This window comes from Xenopus laevis, chromosome 1L, assembly GCF_017654675.1.
Source record: "Xenopus laevis strain J_2021 chromosome 1L, Xenopus_laevis_v10.1, whole genome shotgun sequence".
In the NCBI taxonomy this organism is placed as follows: Eukaryota; Metazoa; Chordata; class Amphibia; order Anura; family Pipidae; genus Xenopus; species Xenopus laevis.
In genome coordinates, this window is record NC_054371.1 from 189,086,152 (window position 1) to 189,109,543 (window position 23,392).

At 36.0% G+C, this 23,392-nt stretch overlaps 1 protein-coding gene across 1 annotated transcript in view; it reads right to left on the bottom strand.

The window, feature by feature from the left end:
* Nucleotides 1-2,689: 2,689 nt before the first annotated feature.
* The window catches only part of fer.L (fer (fps/fes related) tyrosine kinase L homeolog), a 104,572-nt gene continuing 83,869 nt past the window's right edge, over nt 2,690-23,392 (bottom strand). Inside the window, exons 17-19 of the mRNA XM_041568363.1 lie at nt 18,460-18,614; nt 11,227-11,349; nt 2,690-10,155 (exon numbers count right to left, since the gene is read on the bottom strand). Of these exons, the coding sequence (XP_041424297.1) occupies nt 10,013-10,155; nt 11,227-11,349; nt 18,460-18,614 (421 nt within the window). The 3' untranslated portion in view covers nt 2,690-10,012. The remainder of the gene's footprint in view (nt 10,156-11,226; nt 11,350-18,459; nt 18,615-23,392) is intronic.

Here is a 23,392-nt window from a genome sequence, read left to right on the forward strand (position 1 = left end):
TATGGGCCGGCACGATTCCTTCGCACCCCCATTTGTGGGTGGCCACCTTACACTTACACACACTTCTGCCTGCTAGCCCCACCCCTTTTGTGACATCATCGGTGGGGCGAGGCGGAGCGTGTGTATAAAAGGAACCCAGAAGTCGGTCTCGGGCGGGCACAGGTGGAGGGAGGGCGGAATTCTCGTTGGTTTTACCCAACCCGGATATCACTAGTCACTACTATTTGTCGGACGTAACTTTCTTACGATAGCTGACTTTGAATTAATGGCCAGAACATATTCTGATTTGTTCTTTTACTACTGTATTTAATCTGAATGGTGAGTTGCAGGTCAAAATAACGTGCCATACAATTGTTTGTATGGTATGAGGCTAGAACCTGCACATCTATGGCCAGCTTTAAAGAGAGGATAGGAATGCAAAATGCTTCCATTAGAGCTGAATTAAAATCAAAAAAAGAAAAACTTTGAGGACGGTTAACAGGCCCAAGAACCAGTTGCAAAGCATTGGGCAGATGCCCATCATGATCCAGCTGCCTTTAGGTGCATGCCCATACATCAAGTGGCAAAGAGGCCAAGGGGTGGCGATTTAGCAAATTAGCTCCTCAAACTAGAGGCATATAAGATACATGAGTTAAATTTTGCAGCACCAAGAGGCTTGAATGGGCAACTTAACATGGGTTGTTTTCTTATATAAATTCATGTTAAGATTTCTGATTGTGATATCCCGACATCATAACAAATGTAAATTTATGACTTAAAACGGTCTCTATTTTTTATTTATTTTTCAGGATGGACAATCTTAAATCATGCCCTCTGCAAAGGTCATGGGATTTTTAATTTAAAATGAAACTTTAATTGAATCAAACTGGTGAGGTACATTAGATACACTGTCATTTTTTTTAAAACAGGTTTAATTTTTAATACATTTTTATATCTTACACTTGATCACTATCAAGTTATAATGCATTTTTAATATGTAACAAAACTTACACTACATAGAAAATGTGTATTTTAGTAAAATGCACGGTTGTTATGGTATATTTGATATAGCAACACAATGGAATGCACTGTCACTTTATGAATGATATGTGAGACACCTAATGACACTTCAATATGTTTGGTATTTTGCATATTCCAATTCACTTCATTGAGGCATGAATTAATGGGTTGTTTGATCTGATTTTGGCTCCATTTTCAAAATGGTTAAGGGTATTAAATATGTGCATTATTTGTTATCCTTGATAAAGGTCCTGAACCGAAACGTTGAACATAAGTGGTATGTATGTGAAATAGAGATTTTTGTTTTAAATTGAATACAAGAGTGCTGGTCCTTACCAATTATATATCATTTTTTTTCTCCTTCCTGGAAGTGTTGTGGAGCATTCATAATCTGACTCCTGTAGGGTGTGTTATTAATCCCAGTTGGGACCACAGGTTGCTTGTGCTGAGGCAGCAACCTTAAAATAATTAAATATCAAAGAAGTAGCTCTGTCAGTTGCTGTATGTTGAAAGCATATAATCACAAAAAGAAGTACTGCAAGAGCCACGTGTGTGGCCAAGAGAATATAATTGGACTGATCATGTTAAAAGGCGCCTTCTGTCATGCTTTTAATTATAGACTTTTTTTATTACTAAATGACTGTGTACATTGCACGTAATTCATTCTACTATTTAAAATGTTATTCTTGAACCAATAAATGTTTTTTTAGTTATAATATTGGTTTGTAGGCAGGCAGCACTTCATGATGGAACTGCTTTTAGATAAGCTATTGTTTCTCCTACTCAATATAACTGAAGGAGTTTCGACTTTGGTTAGCTGGACTTGGATTTTTACAATTGAGTGCTATTCTCATATCTACCACTAGATGGGGCATGGCAGCATTTTTAGCAATGCAGGAGTCAGTGAGCCGTTATCCTGTTACCTTTCCATTGTTCTGTTGATGGGCTGCTCTGGGGGGGGGGGGTGATATCACTCCAACTTGCAGTGCAGCAGTAAAGAGTGACTGAGGTTTATCACATGACTGAGGGCATCTGGGAAACTGATAACCTGTCTATCCCCATGTCAGATTTCAAAATTAAATATTAAAAAATCTGTTTGCACTTGAAAAATGGTTTTCAACAAAGGATTCTGCTGGGGGAGTGCTGCTAAAGGAACAGTAACATCAAAAAATGAAAGTGTTTTAAAGTAATGAAAATATCATGTAGCGTTGCCCTGCACTGGTAAAACTGATCTGTTTGCTACTACTATAGTACATATAAACAAGCTGCTGTGTAGCAATGGAGGAAATTGAAAAAAGGCTATATGGCACAGGATAAATAGTGGATAACAGATAACACCATTATGTTCTACAGAGCTTATCTGCTGTGTAACCGGAGCCTTTTCTCCTTTGAATGGCTGCCCCCATTGCTACACAGCAGCTTATTTATATAAACAATAGTAGTGTTTCTGAAGCAAACAGCAGTTTTACTAGTGCAGGGCAACACTGCATTATGTTTTTATTACTTTAAAACAATTACATTTTTTGATGTCATTGGTGTGTTTTGTATTTGTAAAACACGTTTTCCCACGACAGAATTCCTTTAACATCATGCAGTAAAATGAATTTCCTGCACATTTTTATTTTAAGATTGACATATTGTATGCTTTTGCAAAATTAAAAAAAAAAAATCAAAATCTCTACAATCGGGATGGTACAAATATGTTACATTTATTTCAAGGATACAACATAAGTACTGCAGATATATTAGTGGTCCATTGTAGCAAAACAGGAATAATTGTACATAATAAACAAAGAACATTTTTATGAAAATACCTATATAAAGGTATATGTTAGTTTAAAAAAATGGCTGTGTACTGCACCTTGGACAATAAATAAAATGCCTAATTGCAGGTGTATTTCATAGTATTGAAAGGCTGATGCTCATTGCTTTCATGCGGTTTGTGAAACTATAAATCAGTTATTAAAATTATTAGTTATCTGCCATATATTTTCTGGAAGAAGCACCTATTTCCAGTGTAACAGTATGTTTTCAGTTTCAAAATATATTATTTTTTTTTAAACAAAACAATAGAGTTATTAAAAAAGAATACATAAAAATGTTTTTTAACGAACTTCTAGCCCTTACCTTTGGCAAAATGTAAAGAAAAAAAAAATAACTGGATGGGGGGGGGCTTGGAGTGAATGGAGAATAATTCCTGCTTCAAAACATATAAAGTGTGTATAAGTGTTAAAACTGCTGCCAAAATAGCTAAATATTACGGTTTTCTTTTACAACTCAATAGCTGCGCCATCGCCCTCCACAACCGATATCTTTACTATCATTTCTCATTATTCAACAGTCAGTCTCCTATATAGATCTCTGCAGTTATTGCCTAGTCACTGATTTGCTTAAAAATCACACCAGTCTCCAGCTCACACATGGAATACATATCTCTCATTGTTAATGCGACTATTCTGTAAGAGAGAGGACAATGGACTGAATATAGTACATAAACCAGACTGATGGCACACGGTGCGTTTTCCCTGCGTGTGAATTTCAGCCTCAGAGTAATTAATGTGCAAAACAAATTTAAAATGTAAAAATAAAAAAAAAATAGGTGCAAAGTGTGGCAAAAAAAGAAAGATTTTGATCTGGCAATAGCCCAATAATATAGTCAGTAAAACGTGAATTCTACAGAAAACATTCGAAGAACAAATTAAATCGTCTCTCATTTTTGCTAATACGTCGGCAACGCGTCAGGCCCATAATGCCACATGTGTTTTTTTTTTAATGCTGACGAATAAAGGATATGAACCTCGAAACGATCTGGTGTGCGGTCCTCTGATTTCCTCTCTTCCAAACCCTGATGTTACCCTCACCGTTACTGCATTTACCTGTTTTGTTTTTGCCTAAACATAAAATCAAGGTTTAACTGTCAATTCCTGGACAGCTTGGATAGATCGGTTTTACTACACAGCTATATAAGGCATGGAATGTGCTTGATATGTCTCATACATGGCTGGTCCCTAAAAATATATTTACCTTGTTAAATGTCTAGGGATGGGTGAATCTTTTCGCCTTGTTTTGCTGTGGAAATGACGCCCATAGACTTTTATGGGGCGTTGTACGTCAAAAAATGTTGCCGTACGTAAAAAATTTTTTACGCCCAAAGACTTTGATGGGCGTCAATGACATTTCCCCAGTGGCAAATTTTTGGTGAAACGAAACGGGTCAAATTCGCCCATCCCTATAAATGACAACAATATTCTATGCGAGTAAAATGCCAAAAAGGAATGTGCCCCATGCTGCTTAAATATTTACATCAAACTCTCTATTAGAGTTACGTAATAAAAGGCACTAAGGGGTATATTTATTATGCTGTGTAAAACAAAGTTCTATTAAAAAAAAGTGCACATTCTATTTTAGTTCTCATTTTCCCTAATAAGAAAACCAGTCTCTATGGCCCAAAGCAAATTCCTTTTAAATATTTCTGCAGGGCACAAAAGTCACATAGAAAGAATTCAAGTAGCAATTAATAGAGTGGCATAAAACAGAAGGATATAAAACTGTCAGACCGCCAAATGTTGAAGGGCTACAACTGTCAGTATTACATCATCAGTGGAACAGATAAAATATGCTTGTGACATATGGCGAGTCAAGGTTTGCCTGCTGCAGGGCTATTATACTGGCAGCATGGGACATACACGGAAGGCAGAAAAAAGTGTCATTTAGAAAGGTCATAAGTAGAAAAGGTTCAAACAAAGTAATGGGGTGATTTTCTAGTAATGGAAGCTTAAGAAAAAGATAATTTGTGCACAAAATACTCAAGTAAAAGGTCTCCATCAACCCAGAGAGACCTCAATACTGCTGTAGTGATTACAATTAAGATGTTAAATGAAAAAAAACAAGCTAGAATACAGTCTCTGCTCGTATGAAAGTCTATCATAAAATATTCACACAAAAAAAGTGCCGTACAAAATTTAAAAATACCTATGCTCGACTAGAGGTGAGGTAACGAATGGTTACTAAGGTAAGTAAGGGTTAATTTAATACCTGGGTCAAAAAGCTCCTTGAGCCCTGTATTAAAAAAAACAAAAACCCATACCCTGAACTGTGAACATTTATTATGGCAAATTGTGCTTGTGATCAAGCAGACCTGATTATGTTTACATTTGTAGTACATCCACTTCTTGCCTAGTCATGAATGTAAGGCTTTTCCTGTACTTAACCCTTTTCCTGCTGACGTAGCACCTTTTGGCAAGAAAGGGGTTCATTTTCATTCAAGTGGCGACTACTACTTTTTCCCCATTTTCCTAATGACAATCTATTCTGAGCCATTCATTTAGAAGTTAATACAAAAGCAAAAATGTCATCTTTTAATTAAATATGGAGCAACATGCAGTAGGTTCTATTTACAAGAACTGTCAATTTTCTCAACAGAATGCAGCAAAAAACCTTTATATTGAAAGCATTTATCTAAAGACATATTGAGCAACAAAACCAAGAACCAATATTTTTGCAACAACATCCTTTAGTGAAATAAAAAATAGGATATTAACGTATACAAGGAGGTGTTTAAGGGCAAACACTAAAAAAAAAAAACTCAGCATCATGGTAAATGGCTTTCCTTGGGTTTGAATTAAAAAAAAAAAATCCTTTACAAAAAGTGCACATAAGACCTGGAATTACAACAGTAAAACATGCTTTTGCAAGTCTAATTTACATGTAATGTATAGAAAACTAATCACTGTGGCACAGGTTAAGAAAAAAGGCAATGATGCAATTTTTTTTCTTTGCTTTTACTTTGAGACTTTTGTCTTATTTGAAGTTATACGCACAGTGAGTTTTGTTTTTTAATTTTTGAGGCTGCAAAAACAGACACAAAGGAATTGCGCAATTATGGAAAAAAAAGCTCAAGACTTATTGAATGGAGAACATAAAAATTAAATTCTTGCCAACTAAACCTCTCAAAATGCCAAAAAGTCATCGGAAAGCATAATTTTCACATTTCTAGCGCGTTTGTCATTTGACGGTCTTTCTTTCAATTTCATTTCTTTAACACAACAAATTGGAAAAGTTCAGTTGCATTTCTCTTTACCTGAAAGTCCACATTTTAGAAAATATGCCCTTGAGACTTGCCCCTGTACTGTCTTGGTTTTTCTATACTATGTATATAAACATCTAGGGCTCCAAGTCTAGAGACTTTACCTGCCAAGTGTGAAAGCTATTAAATATAAAAAATGGAGAGATATAAAAGTACAAAGGTACCTGTAACTGAAGATCCCAACTCTTCAAAGAACTAGTAGGACATTAATGAGACTAGCAGACAATGGTGCCAATGATGGAGTGCCATATGGCATATATATTTGGAAAGTATGCACATGAACAAAGAGTTTCAACACCTAAGGTTACACAAAATTCAGATATAGGTTTAGGATTTCACCAAATCTGAGCACTTTTTGCAAATCTCACTGAATCCTGAGTGCCGCCCTATAGATGAAGCAAATGCCGAACTTTGAAGCACTTGAATCTTGAAGGTGGCAATTTTAGTATTTTGGATGATTCCACCCAGTGGAAATTTCATACAGAAATTGAGTACATATTTTGTGGTGGATTTGGTACTGGCCATATCATAAAATGATGGACTTGGCAAATCCAAATTAACTTCACACTCATGCTGTCTGTGCCAAAATTCACATGAAATTCATGTTAAAATTCACAAAGTGATTCCAGATTGGGTTAGTTACTTGCAATGTGTAAGTGCCAAATAGTACAACTGAGCTATGTTTGGACTGAGCTGGGTTTAGCAGGAACAATAACAATTATATGCCAAAAACTATAAGAAAAAATAAAAAGTAAATGTGAAAAAGAACGTTTAAACATTAACTACAAATTCTGTGCATGTTTATAGTTCTGTGAACAAAAAAACAAGTTTTATAAAAATAGATCTCTCTGTAAATCTGCTGATTAACAAAGAAACAAGCAAAAGGTCTTATGTCAAAAATGTAATTAGAAAGAATAAAATAACTCGGGGTTTAAGCAGTGCCTAATCTACAGAATGATCAGGCATTAGAACACAGACTGTTAAATGCAACACTGGACAAAATATTTACATGAATATGGAAAAAAATGTGTTGTGTTGTGTGTGGATTCTGCACTAAGGTTTACTCTATTTAGGTTTATGGCTTACCTTGAATTATTCACAGATACACAGTCATAGATAGCTGGCAGGCTCAAAAGAGAGTAGTACTAGGCCAACCTATGTCATTAGATGGGCACTGTTCGTGTACTTTTTGAACAATCAACATGTACAGAGTCCTTATTCCAATGAAAACTTTTTTTTTGAAAAAACATTAAATTTACAGTTTTGAAGTAGAATGTCAAAGTATGCCATATAAACCTCTGTAGCACTACTTACATACAGTATGGTTATTAAATTTGATGGTCACAGATCGGTCTTTGTTTACAGCTGAAATTATAGTGGTAGCAGGGCAAGAACATAATAGGTTGGATAACTAATGTATACCCGCTCTGTCTTAGTAGATCACTACCCCATCCCCTATTGTGACAACAGTATTAAAACAAAATAGTCTAACAAAAAATAGATAGCTGTGCAAATATAGTAAACATTTCAGTTCTTCTTGGAGGGTTTGTAGAGTTAAAGAAGAACACACTGTAAACATAGTTATAGATAAAATATATATGACCAATCAAATGAATCAGGAGGAGTTTGTCGGCAAACACTAAAGCTACATGCTGTTTATTGCGAACTCCTGCTGAAATGGTGGTAAAGCAGGTATTATTTACTACAATTAAGGCCCCCATACATGGGCTGATAAAAGGCAGCTTATTGGCCCGTGTGTGGGGCCATCCAACCGGCGTCTCCGATTGAAATCTGTCCGAAAGTCAGCCAGATACAGATTGGGCAGGGTAAAAAATCCAGTCTGATCACGGCCGCATCTGTGCGTTGATACCGCCCCGCAATCCAACCGCCCGTATTGCCTCCATTCTGATCTGATCGTTGGGCCCCAGGGCCCACGATGGGATCAGACCGATATCACCGACCTCAATGTGGGCATATCGGGAAGAGATACGCTCGTTTGGCGACATCGCTAAACATGCGGATGTCCCTGCGTACGGCCACCTTTAAACGTAAGTGCTTCTTAACCATTTTAGGTTGGAATCAAATAAAATCTGGTAACCAGTGTTGCCATCCAAGAATTTCTTTAGATTAATGATTTATATACTAACGAATACTAATATACAGTCATGAATACATTCTGTCCTTGTGTAGAATGAAGTTTCACTCAAACGTTGTGACCCACTTAAAACAGCATAATCGTAAAAAAACACGAATATTAAAACAGAAATGTTTTCCAAAGTAAAAAAAATAGAAATAAAAAAAAATTATTTTTTACAATGAATTCATACAAAAAAATATGACCCAAGCTCTGTCGAGTATATAGGAGCAGAATAACCCCTTCTTCAACAATTTAATGAATAAGGCTTAGGTGAAACATACTTGTTGCCTATTGTTTTACTCACAAAAAATCTATGGGTTTTGATATTTCTTGAGCTAAACAGAGAAATTGAAACTACTCCATGTTTGGCCCTTGCGAGGTAGGTACATATTTCACCAGTAAACAGATAATAGACTGTGCGCTGGTAATCCTATTATTTATCTTACAATGACCAAACATGGAGTAGTTTGATTTTCCCTGTTTGAACCAAAGGAGGGCACTCCGAGATAGAAAAGCTTGCCCATATATATTTTTAACAAATTTGTATTTCAGATGCTGAATAGGGATGGGCGAATTTTTTTTTGTTTCGCTGCAACGACGCCCATAGACTTGTATGAAGTCGTGTGTCAAAAAAAAAAAAATCGCCGCGCAACATTTCACCAGCAACAAATTTTTTGCAAAATGAAGCGGGTCAAATTTGCCCATCCCTAGTGCTAAAATCAAATAATCCCCACAATAATTACAGGATTCAAATCACACAGATAAACATAGAATGATCTTGCACACTAATCAAGCACAAAAAGGCAGGTGGTCCTTGCTCTTGCTGAAACGTTGGGGTAATTCCCTCATTCCGAGTATCCGCTTTCATACTTCTTATACTTGGGTGGTTTTTATCTTTATGGCTTTGATGAATATTGTCATAATGTACTGACATATCGACTGTAATGTTAGTTACATATAAACCTTTGATAAAGGATTTTAATTGCAGCACCACTTGCCTTTTTGTGCTTGATTAGTGTGCAAGATCCTTCTGTGTTAATTTAACTGAATAACCATAGATTTTTCCTGATTTAAACAAGCAAAATGTATGTCCACAGGCCATATTTTTGCAATCAAATTAAAAATGGAATATACTGCCCCTTTTAAGCTTTAAAGCAAAACAAAAACCTATTAAATGCCCTGAATTATTAATTACCAAAAGAATTTACCATTTTCAATTAATTAAAAACCAACTGTGTTGAATAACTGGGTACTGTATTTTAAAAGTGCATTAGAGGGAAGTCAAATTAGTAATAGGGTAATGTCTAGTCCCAGTGCTATTATGAAACTGAATCTTAGGAGTTCTTTTCTTCTCACAAAAGCAGGCAGGAAACCACAGGAGCCACATTTGTCACCATCAAACTATGGTCCATATTTATAGGATGGTGAAAAGATTAAGTATTCTTCCCATTTGAGGAAATGGAACAGTGATAAATAATAGCACACTGTGCAGTAATGTTAGCGAACTAGTAAGCAGTTAAAGAATTGAAACCACTGGGGATTATAGTGCATTACTCTGAGGGTTAGGCTGATATGTACAAAGTCTTTATAGAGACATTGTTTAGGGAAGTCTCACAGGACATAAAACTGCTGCCTTTGGTGGGGCCTTTTACGATATTTAACAATCAAGGCACATGCAGATAAACTAAATATGGCAACAAATGAAGTATTTGGTTAAATCCCCGTGTGTAAGAAAAACACACCAGAATAGGATACTAAGATACAAAACAAAAGTCCATGGCTGGTTTCCACTATGTTATTTTCTTTTTGATTAAAGAAAGTTCTTTCTGCATTTCACTGAACTTTGGACGATTCTCTGGTTTGTATTCCCAACACTTTTGCATTATTCTGAACACCTCCTCTGGACAATTCTGTGGAGCAGACATTCGGTATCCTAAAAATAAAAACAAAGCCAAAACTAGAACAATTAAACTTACACAGAAAGGCAAGAAACATACAGATTATATGGTACAAAAGTTTTTAAAACACATAAGCTTAACATTTTTGTTGAGCGCATACAAGGGGAAATAACACTAGCCACCAAACTATTAATCTTATCCCGAGTATTCAGTTTGATTGCTGCCCGGCCAATATTTTACGGCACAAGCTAGTATTTGCGGGTCAAAAATCTCTTGACACGGAGCAGCAGCGGAGGCATTAAAAATATGTAATTTATTTCATTATCTTAAATTAACATGAAGGGCACACTAAGACTGTGATTGACGTGTTTTGTGGCTATCGCAACTTCCTCATAATGTATTTGCAGGTAAATCTATGATACTCTGAACTTCAAAGTCCCAGGTCCGCCCCTTAAAGGAGAAATCAACCTGGGGGACAAAACCCCGAACCCCCCCACCCCAGGTAGACATCCCTCCCTCTTCCTGGGGGGAGGAGAAAGGAAGGTCTACCTGGGGTGGGGTGTACGGGTTTTTTTCCCCACAGGTTGATTTCTCCTTTAAGCCCCTGATCTAACCAGAGCCCACACAACATGTACCATTTCTGTTTATTTTTCTCCTTCCCCATTCTCTTGGCAACATCCTGATGTCATAGCACCGCCCTGTTTATCATTACCCAGCCCTTTCTACATAATGAACTGCCCCTTTTTCAACACCCCCAGACGGTAACTTTATTCTAAAAAGGTGGCAACCATAATGGTCAGATTTATTATACCCTGACCCTGGAAATATTCCAGCTAAAAACTGTTATGGTCATGCAGTCAGTGTGAACGGCAGAGGTCCCTTCAACCATTTGAAGATGTTTGTAGCCTTTATGATGTTTGTGTTTTTTTGGTGGGTTTCGATCATAAATTTGATTAATTTGAGCGATTCAAGTTATTTTGCAGGGAAAACTCAATAAAACTGAGCATTCTGTTTTTTCACCACAAATTCACAGATTCAAGGTTATATATATTTGCACATATCTTTCTACATAGACCATGTACTGTATGTTATGAATTTTACTTAACCCTTTTCTACTTGTTCGCGTGCTTGCTGATTGGTCATTCCAGGGTACGGGCACACTCCTAAGCTGAATGTTTCCCAGAGAAGTATGCCAAAACTCCATACATCACTCTCTGAACTGTACCGGCCTGGAGGAGATGGAAAAAACAAGCTTAATCCATTTACAATCACACAAACATAATCAATGCACACGTTGAATGGAAATAATGCTCAATATTAAAATTTTTAGTTGACCAAAATAAATTTCACTTACAATAGAAAAATTATTTAAAATTTGTTCCCATCAGTCTTGGAATTTGCAGTCACAGCAAGTAGGCAGGTGCCATTTTGTGGACAGTTTTTATCACCCCAAAATCTTGAGCACCAGATATTTCATTCTGGCGCATACACATGCCAAAACACAGACTACACAATTATAAACAGTGAGGAGAGAGGGGAAATGTGAGTAGTGCAATGACATCTTATAAATGCCTCTGCCTGAGGCACAGAGGAGAAGCAGGACCAAATGTTAGGCACCCCCAAGTGATTGTATTGACTTACTTGAAACCCGGGCCGGTGCTCCTATCGGCAGTAAACTGCACTGGCCTGGGGTTATACCAGTGAGCACCATGAAGAGCTTCTCTTCCATCTTCCACTTTCTTCGCGCTGCTGCGCATGCACAGTAGAACTGGGAAATTTGAAGAAAGAAGAAGCTGGAAGAGGATCGCTCCGTGGTGCTCATTAGTATAACCCCAGGCCAGTGCAGTTTTCTGCTGATAGGAGCACCGGCCCGGGTTTCAGTTAAGTCAATCCAATCACTTGGGGTGCTTAACATTTGGCACCCCCAAGTGCACAAAGCCTTTCCTTCTCCTTTAATGTGCGCAAAGTTCAGTTGTGGTCTGTGAATTATTAAGATTATCTAAAGTAATACTGACACTTTTAACCTACTATAAATATTTAAAGAAAAGTGGAATTCACAGAAAAATGGTATTGCTACTTTCTGCCCTTTCTTATCACTCCCCCCATAATTATAATACAGTACAGAGGAGCTGTCTACCTGTACAGTCTTCTAAGACTAGTGAATTAGGACTGTTTTCTGCACTTTAAGTGACAAGCTTTAAGTAACCATGACAACATAGTGAAAGTATAAACCAACATCTCTTTAGAAGCAACCAAGAATGAGGACTACGGCTGAAACTTGCCCATATGCCTTTAATTACATAGGGAAATATTTAAATCTGGATTGTTGTCCTGGGCATGAAATAACCATACGTTGTCACCAAGACTGAATTTGTTTGATGTAATTATTTGAAATATTTTTGCCAAACAAAACGAATAGCTAGTGCAGCAGCTATTTGCATATGCAGAAAGTTCTTTCTTTGCATGTTTACCGTTATACGGTTAACAGTCTTACAAAAGCAATTTTCTTAGACTAGATTAAAGGCTATAGATTTAGGTAAAATGTATGGTTAAGAAATATATAAAGATCCCTGCTTCAGTTTAAAGGGATCCTGTCATTTTTTTTCAAAACACATCAGTTAATAGTGCTGCTCCAGCAGAATTCTGTACTGAAATCCATTTCTCAAAAGAGCAAACAGATTTTTTTATATTCAATTTTGAAATCTGACATGGGGCTAGACATATTGTCAATTTCCCAACTGCCCCATGTCATATGACTTGTGCCTGCACTGCAGAGAAATGCTTTCTGGCAGGCTGCTGTTTTTCCTTCTCAATGTAAATGAAGGAGTCTCGGGTTTTTACTAATGAGTGTTGTTCTCAGATCTACCAGGCAGCTGTTATCTTGTTATCCTAAGCCTGACTTGTCAACCTGACTGTCCCTTCTTAACCTGTCATTCTAATGCTACCCGACTACTGCTGCACAAATATGGCAGCCCCCTCATAGAGGAACATGGGGGATCAGATGGGTAATATAAAAGCATCTGTAAATACCTTTATGGCAAAATTATAGATAGCATGTGAAGACAATATTATGATAGATGTAAAAAAAAAAAGGTTTAATTTCTGGTGACTCTAAAGATTTTGAGTGAAATGTCAAACACCTAATTGTACTTGCATGCATGGGCATGTATCAGAGCTAGCTGTCCTTCAGAGTAAAGACATATGAATTGCATGTACAGGCAGATTGCTTGGAGGATGATATTGAAGAATAACTTGATAACTTCAAAAACCTCAAAAGATTTTTTCATTGTTATTTAGAATAGTTCTTATTTCCATATGATAAAGCTTATATTAAATTAGAATTTTTGCAATAGTTGCTCATTAAATTTAGGCGGGCCATACACAAATAGCTCTTTTGAAAACAATACAGGACAACGCCCAGTTAATAAGCCAAATCATGGTTATCCGATCGTTTGAATCCTGTGCAAAGCCATAACAAGACATCAATGGTCCAATGTACTCATGCATAATGTGATTTTCCAAGCTGCCTGATAGATATGTGGCTAAGCCCTTGGCAGATATGGGTTAGAAAAGCAACCCATCATTTTAGCCCAGAGCCAATTTGCAGGGTCTGTTACCCGAGACCCTGGACTGGTGCTCCAGATCTGGAAACTGAACAGGCTACTACACCATGACACTACTGTAGGAGATATCCAACCAAAACTCTTATAAAGAACTTTAAAAAGCTGCACTGACATTTGGATTTACTTGTGGGTAGCTATATATAATTTGAATGAATATATTCTATTGTATTATTTAGAGTAGTCTACAGAAAGACAGTTGACTCTTTAAATGGGACCTGTCACCCAAAAAAATTATTCAAAATCCTATTTTATCACATTAGTCAAATTAACTTTAATTACACTATATAAATCATCTAAATCTTGTTTCCTTCAGTCCATCCCCATGCCCTGGCTACACAATTAAATGGTGAAGAGAATGGGGGAATTTGGGGAGAGCAGTGACATTTAGGAAGTGCTGAATATAAAGGGAAAGTAATTGCCTGCCCAGCCTCTTTGCCTAAGGCATAGAGGAGGGGCAGACAATATTTGATTGACAGCTGTGATTTTTAAATGAGCTTACAACAGCTATGAATGCTTTAATAAAAAATAGAAATTGGATTTCATGTTTTAACTTAAAAAATAACTTTTATTATACAGATTTTTGTGTCTGGGTGACAGGTCCCCTTTAAAATGTGTAGTGGAAGCCTGTTACAATTATTGGAAAACAGTACAAAGAAATGATGAAAGCTAAGCAAGGCATATAGCATATTACAAAAAATGAAACGTTACCCTTACTCTATCTTTGAATATTAAAATTATATGCAAAGCAATCCAACTGTCAAATTTAAACTCAATGATGCACAACAGCCTGCTTTATAGATAGCTGTTAAGGTTTTCACTAAGGCCCACATATAAAATGTTTTAACTATATCTGATCATAAACTTTACTGGTCTCTACTCCAAGTTTAATTAATGTTCAAATGAAAGGATTATATTATGTTTACCAGTAAAAGGGAATTCATTGCAGAGAATATGGTACTGGGCCATTGGTTACTGTAATTAAATTGTATATGTTAATATTAGGTCAAAATGAGCACTTACCAAGAAGCTATACCAGCTATATTGCTTTATAGCCTTTAAATACATGTATGGGGGGAAAAAAAACACACTGCCAAACTATATTGTATATCGATATTTATCCTGTGCTTTTGCTTAGCTACAAGTCCTCATCTACTGTATATATTTAATTCAAGTATAGGAGTAATTGCTAACAATTATAAATGCAACAATTAAGCTAACAATTATAAATGCAATTCTGACTTGATCTGGCCAAGAAATAAGGGAAAATGGATAGGGTTTAAAATACTTTTAGCTCTGTTGCTTACACATGATTTGGAGAATAATTTATTTTTTATATAGCTCACTAAACCATTAAAGTAATAAGTGAAATATTTGGCATCAGAGGAATTAGTGTGTACTTATACTGAACACATGTTCCAACTGTGATAAACAGTTTTTAAGGTTCATTCACCGTGATAAGCATCTTTAATGTGTTAGTGGAAGTCACACTGGCTTCCTTATCTACTTAATTATAATTCTACACTTCATTCATTTCATAAGTATATGCATTATGTAATTATATTCTTAATGACGGCAGGAAAAAGGGGGGCAGAGAATACTGGAACACTTTATAAACATAATATGTTATCACCGAGATCACGAACGCCACTTATTTCGCAAACCTGTCATTAATGTAGAAGCACTCATTACGTTAATAGGTTTTTAACAGAGAAAAAAGTGGTAAATATAAATAGTAGCAAAAAATATACATTATAGATTATTACGTTCAAATTTGCTGTAATTAAAGCTATATTTAGGGACCCGTTTCCCAAGTTGCCTTTGATGTTATACACAAAAAAATATATTTTCTACCAAACCAGAGTATCCCCTAGAAAGAACATTTATTCTGTCATGAAAACATGTTTTATGACTTTTTGAATCAATAAAATGCTGGACAACTTGATAAAATGCTGTAAGCTCAGAGCAGGTAGGAACACTTTTAGGGGAAACCTGCCCCACTCAAAGGAAATTAGAAAAAAAATGTTTTAGCAAAGAAATGTTAACTTGTCCCAAAAAAACTTAAGGAAGAGAAATGTTAAATTAAATATTATTGTCCCATACATGGCTTTACATAAATTCAGTACAAAAAGAAGTTTTCTACACGTGCAATTATTTTTTCAAATACGTATTTGATATTTAATTTGAATGTTAGTCAATAGGATTTACTACTTGCTTGTGCACTACTATTTATGCTCTGTGTTAAGAAATGTTAGTTATCTCAGTTTCTTCAATTGTAAAATGTTCATAGGGGGGTTATCTGACATTCCCAAGACAATGGGCTTTTTCTTTTAAGAATGTCTATGCATCCACTGGCTAGTTAGTGATAGTTAGTTCTTGTTAGTTTCTATTTTATTTTACATATTACTTCATTGTAAGTTATACATTCTGTATAATATGTCATTGTATTAATCTTCTTATTCTGCATACTATTTGTTATCATATTGATTTTTATGATTTATTGTGAAAACCAAATAAAATATTTCAAATCTAAAAAAAAAGAAAAAAAAAAAAAAAAAAAGAAATGTTAGCAGTGAAACTTCTTACATAAGTAAATCTTGACCTACATATGATTATGAATGACAAAAGTTGGAGAATGAATTGGGAAAACGAGGAGATAATCTCTGTATGTGCTTATCCTAAAGAGAGAGCATACAAGATAATATACGGGTGGTACATCATTCCCAGCACCAAATGCCTGATGGATTAGTTAAATCAGTATTGCTGTGGGCGTTGCCAATTAGATCTGACATGCAGGGAAATGGTGGCAGAGCTTTTTTCCTGAATCTTTCCTTCCAGGGAAAAAAATAAATTCCAACATATTCCTTCTTTATATGTGAATTTACTCATTTAAGATACAAAGCCACTTCATACTAGCCACACATATCCTTGCTGCAGCTAGGCCCCTTTTTAGCAGCTTATTGGAAAAAAACAACCCTTCTCTGGAAAAACTCCCTTGATAATAAAAGTGAAATGGATTGCAGCAATAGAGTATTTTATTATCTGAATAACAGAATTTATATCAAAGAATTAAAATGGTCCCCCTGGACAGAATATCCATCATCTCTGCCTTCAGAAACAAACACCTCTCCATAAGGCTAATACCCCTGGAAATTACTTCCCTTCCTCTCTTTTTTCTTTAGAAAAACAAAACCATAACGTCATGAAATACTGTCATTAGGGGACAATACTGTGGAAATTGTAATGATTGTTGTACAGCATGCTTCTTAAGTATGTTGAAAACTTTCAAGAAATATTACAAATAAAAAATGGAACCTGGTAGGCCAAAGTACTGCTATAAATGAAGCCAGCAACCTGATATTAACCCGGTTCACAATCCATAGCTGTACATTAATCCTTGAAGCCCTGCTTTCAGCGTTTCAGCATTCGAACAATATACATTTAAAATAAAAAAAAAACAGAGCACAAGTAAACATTTATAAACATATGTGCAGCACAGCTCTGCTTCTTGGCTCTAAGTTGTAATGTTTAAAGTTCATGGGCTAAATAAACAACGCAGGGTAAATATTTCTATAGTTACTACAGCTTTGTCATGCTAGAGCCAAAAACGACTTTAATGTGTTCATAAAATAAATATCATGCTTGGTTTCACTACTCTAGAGCAGAACCATTAAACTTTTTCCTGCATTGGGCCAGTTTTCATACACATCACATATTTGGGGGCAGGTTACAGTATTAAAATGCCATACACAAAAGACAATGCAACTTTTTGGAAGGCTTGAGGGGCCATAAACCTACATCTGACAGCCACATCTGGCTTGTGGACTTCTAATTGGACAGCCCTGTGAGTAAGTCAGTGTCTTCTAAATATGTTTGATTTCCAATTTACTAATTAAAGAAATGCTGCCCTGAAATAAAACAATTTAATACTGGAATGAGTGATAACTAATGTGCATGCTCTATAGGTTAATTGCCTATCCATGATAATCCATAATTATAGCAGTTACTGTTTATGCAGGACTGTATCAAAAACATCTGCATTCACTTTGCTGCCACACCTTACAGATAAATATTTGATGGGCCTCTATTAAAGGAGAACTAACCCCCCGCGATGTTAAGTCCCCACTGGCCCCCTCCCTGCCTGCCCTCTCCACAGTCTTACCCCAGAATTCTGTCCCCTCTTGAAATAGTGACCGCATATTCAGAGTGAGCGCAGCAGAGTTCACAGGCGCCATCTTCTTCTCTTTGGTAATCTTTGTTAAATGAGCAGTGTAATATCGCATGTGCAGTTGGAGCAATCTTCTGGTTCGCGACAACTGCGCATGTGCACCAAGAGACAGAAATTGCCGAAGGGGAGGAAGAAGAAACAAAGATAATCGAAGAGAGGAAGATGGGGCCCATGAGCTCTGCTGTGCTCACTCTGCATGTGCGGTCACTATTTCAAGAGGGGACAGAATTCTGGGGTAAGTCTGTGCAGGGGGAGACAGGAAGGGGGGCCAGTGGGGACTTAACATCGCTGGGGGTTTAGCTCTCCTTTAAATCAGGCCAATCTTTTTCCATGGAGTGGTTTCTAGCACTATGTGGATAATAATACATTCAAATCCAGTACTCTGTGACTACTAATACCATTCAGTGGCCTTTTAAAAGACAACACTCAGTATGCATTAAGAGAGTGTCCTGCTGGGAGTACTTTTAAAAATATAATTTCAAATTCCTTACCATAGTTGAGAGCCTCTGGGGCTGTCCATTTAATTGGGATCTGCTTTAAACCAGAAGATGAATATATTCCATCATCCTCTTGACGAGACATGCCAAAGTCACTGATTTTCAAAACATTATTCTCACCTACCAGGCAGTTGCGTGCTGCTAGGTCCCTAGGAAAAACAGGAGAGTGTCAAGGAAGAATTGAATTTACTCTGATTAGCAGATGCACAGACACAAGTAATTCTACGGCTGGTGATTTTTACCCTGTAGCAAAAAACACAACACTTTGTTTCACAAAATACATAATATGTTATAGACTAAAAAAGAGAAAATGCAAACTTTACATCTTGCCTCAAAGGAACTTCTACATTACCAGTCATTTTTATGTTCCACTTATAAACATATTTTTTAGTAAAACAATATTTCAGTGTCTAAAATATGAACTAAAGAAGCAATAAGAAATTCTGTTATTTGTCAAAATTTGCCTGTATTACTATTAATAAACACATGCAGATTTTTGCATTTCACAAATATAGCAAAGCAGATAGAATTCGCTCCATAGACCTCTCGTAAATACCTCGGTGCTAATGCAAAAAGAACTAGAAGTGAAACTTACAAGGTCCTTTCCAACATGTTTTAAAAACCATATTTTATTTATAACCTTTTGGTCACATATCGAAAAAAGTTTTAATCTGTGACGGAAATGTTGAAGAAAAAACTTATCTTAATTGTCTCATTTTTTCTTAAAGACCTGTGAGTGCCGTCACTTAAATGGATGTAATTCTTCTTTTACTGGGATTATCAACACATAATAGGAATAATTATAATAATAGGAATAATAAACAGTTTGTGTCCAGCCTGCCAGTAAATGAGTGTTAACACAAGGCTAATTCTGTAGATTAATAGCTCAACATAATGTTACATACAAAGTTATTAATATAAGTGCCTTAATCCTATTGTATTTCATTATATATATATCTTATGGTGCAAGGAAGGTACACCTCTCCCAGAATGCTTTTTGAGATGGAACAGATGTAGAGAGAGAGATAGAGACTGCCGGTGGACCAGTCTGGTCTACACTGTAAGGAGTTAAAAAAGTATCCTATCAGTGGAAAACTCAGTTGAGAATAAAAATCTATTATATCAAGGAACCCAGTATCCAGAAAGATCTAAAATGTTAAAATGAGAAAGAGAGAATGAGAAAGCTCTAAAGTGTTAAAATGATTTAACTTTTTTTCCTATAAAAAAACAGTAACTGGCATAACTGCTTGCACATAGCCCATACATGTCCCATCCAGATGTTTAGTATAACTAGAACATTCATAGAATAGGAAAGAGCCCAAGCAAAATGTGTTTATTTACATAACATGTTTTGAGTGTCAAGCCCTTTATCAAATCACACTTAATAAAGGGCTTGACACCCAAAACATGTTATGTAAATAAACGCACTTTGCAGAGATATCTGCTTGGGCTTTTTCCTATTCTATAAATGCTCTGGTAACTGGCACTTGATTTTAACAAAGCTGCATGAATCCATACTGGTGGCAAAAAATCCTATTGGGTTTATTTATTAAAGGGCATGTAAAGGCAAAAAAATAAAATCCCATTTTCTTTAACGAAAAAGAAACCCATCTCCCATATAATTTAAAAATGTGTACCATTTCTATAAGAAACCTGACTGTATGCAGTGATATTCTCCCTTCATTTACTGCTGTGGATAGGAATTGTCAAGTGCTGGGTAAGGGGGAACAATCAAACTTATGAACAGCAGGGGGAGCCCCGCCTTACTTCCCAGCCATGAAGAACTCAAGCAGCTTTGTTTGTTTCACTGTAGAGCAGTCGGCAACTGTGTAGAGATTTGTATTCGATTTTACTTTTGCCGTTACATCCCCTTTACCGTTTCCAACTCCAGCTACAAGGACAAAGATCCAAACAAAAATTTAAATAGATAAACTGGGATTCTATTTGGCGGATTATTTTGCTGCAGCCACTGGTTCTGCAGAGTTGGAGAAAGTTTGTATAAAACAATACAAAAACTATAAAATCAACATTAGATTAAATGACAATAAAGGACCAAGTGCAGTCTGCATATTCTGATTATTAATCAGTCTTGCTGTATCGGCTTCTGCTGATATTATTTGTTGTGTGCTGTTTTGATAATTTATGATGATCCCTAAGCAGCCCAGACCACACTGAGCATGTGCACAGTCTTGGTCTTGCAAAAATGTTTAACAAAGTTACAAGATGGTGACCCCCTGTGACCAAATTTGAAAGCATAAATTATTTGTTTGATTAGGCTTGTGGTGCAGTTCATGTTTTAGCATTTCTAGCCTTATTCTATTTTAGACTTTACTACCCCTTTAAGATCTAAATTACAGGAAAATCTCTTATTTGAAAAAAAAACCAAAAAACAACATGTCCCAAGCATTCTTGATAGATGCCACACCTTTTTTCTTTGGGCAAACAAACCCATAGGGCTAAAAGGAAATTATATGGCCCCTTTAACCAGGAATTGTAATTTGACAGATCAAAAATACGTAATAGAAAGAAACAAAATGTCCCCTTTGAGATATTTTGCATGCAAAAATTAACTACTATTTCCAATGTTAAACAGATTAAGTGATTTGCCTTTATAAAACAGAAAATAAAAAAGCTCATATCCACAGATGCAGGGGGACACTTCATTTATTTCTATGCTTTATTTATGATCTATGGGAATATAAAAATGATAAGCTTCTCCTACTTCACAATTTATGACTGCAAACCTATTTCACCAATCAACATTTCTTGAAGGTAGAACGAATTTAATCTCGGTTGTTTAATATGGTATTGCTCAGTGACTTTGAAATAATGCCTCTATGTATGGAAATGTTTCAACTATACAAATGATTATGAAGATTCGAGGCTCAGCCTTTTAAGCTAGCAATAAGGGGACAAGCAGTCAAACAACCAGATGTAATTAAGATATTTTAGTAGCCTGCATATATTTTAAACAAAAATGGATGGTTTCCGTGCTATTTTTAATGAAATCTCCATACTTATTCACAGTATGACATAAAATAATAGGCAATATATTTCAACTGCATTGCAGGTTAGGGGAATATATTTACATTATGAAATAAAATGGTGAGAATACGGCATTCAAATATCTTATGCTTGCAAGTCAGCTAGCCAAACAATACAGCTATTTTTAGGTCCTGTGTTAGATAGGCTTTGTGAGAAAGCACCTACTAAAGATTTCAATTTCATCTGTGGCACCAATACAGAATTCCTTCCATTCATTATTTTTTAGTAATGCTTCTTTCTCTGTCTTTTCCAGGTTATAAACATAAAATATGTCTCAGCGGCATCTGAATACTTAGACTTACTAATTACATATTTACTGCTCCCATTGAGAAACACACAGAAAAGGATGGCTAAAACAATATATAAATCAGTTAAAGGGATACTGTCATGGGAATTTTTTTTTTTTTCAAAATGAATCAGTTAATAGTGCTGCTCCAGCAGAATTCTGCACTGAAATCCATTTATCAAAAGAGCAAACCGATTATTTTATATTCAATTTTGAAATCTGACATGGGGCTAGACATATTGTCAATTTCCCAGCTGCCCCAAGTCATGTGATTTGTGCTCTGATAAACTTCAATCACTCTTTACTGCTGTACTGCAAGTTGGAGTGATATCAACCCCCTCCCTTTTCCCCCCCAGCAGCCAAACAAAAGAACAATGGGAAGGTAACCAGATAGCAGCTCCCTAACACAAGGTAACAGCTGCCTGGTAGATTTAAGAACAACACTCAATAGTAAAAACCTATGTCTCACTGAGACACATTCAGTTACATTGAGAAGGTAAAACAGCAGCCTGCCAGAAAGCATTTCTCTCCTAAAGTGCAGCCAGAAGTCACATGACTAGGGGCAGCTGGGAAATTGACAAAATGTCTAGCCCCATGTCAGCTTTCAAAATTGAATATAAAAAAATCTGTTTGCTCTTTTGAGAAATTGATTTCAGTGCAGAATTCTGCTGGAGTAGCACTATTAACTGATGTGTTTTGAAAAAAACATGTTTTCCGATGACAGGATCCCTTTAAGGTTAAAGCACAGCTGTCATGGAAAATAAAATACATTTTGTCCCAAAAATGCAAACCCAAAGCTAATGGGGGGGGGGGGGGGGAGGTGGATTATGGCAACTGCCATTAACAATTTCATTCAGATCTGTTATATGCAATAACAGGAGACCCTAATGGGATCCATTGTCAACTATACTGATATTTAATGTATTTTTTTGAATAAACATTTGTATGCAAAATAATTTTTTTCATGAACCTGTTTCAAACTGCATTGAAGAAAACTAATTTCATGACAATAACCTGTTAGGGGGCATCACTGCTAGGTGGGCATCAAAAACCGACTTGTCCACTTAAAGGTCAACTGTCTGCTGATAAATACTGATGGTTCTGAAATACAGAATTACTATTTTCCATAGTCTCTTGCTTAAATAAAAGCACCTTCTATATGAACGGATTTGATTATTCTCTATAACAAAACATTTCTTCTAGCTTATCAAATTCATGTTGATGGCAAAACAATAGTGATTTTTAATGCATATTAGTATCCTTAAGAAGTGTAGCTCCACATTATGAAAAGGCCACAGCATCCGTTCCAACAATATTAGTGACCTACAATGCTACATTTGATTCTGCATACTTATTTAACCTAAGGATATTCTTGATAAACACACAACTATCAACGTCCAATGATTAACAACAACTGAATTCTTATAATAATGACTTAAAAAAATACATTACATTCAACTAAATGTATAATGTTTTGTGCCTTTGTGAAGTCAACCACATCCCTCTTGAGCATGTAATTTATGTTCCTGTCCAACCACGGCTTCCACTGTATTGTAGTGAAGCAAAACTGGGAATGAAACACCAGATCATTTTATC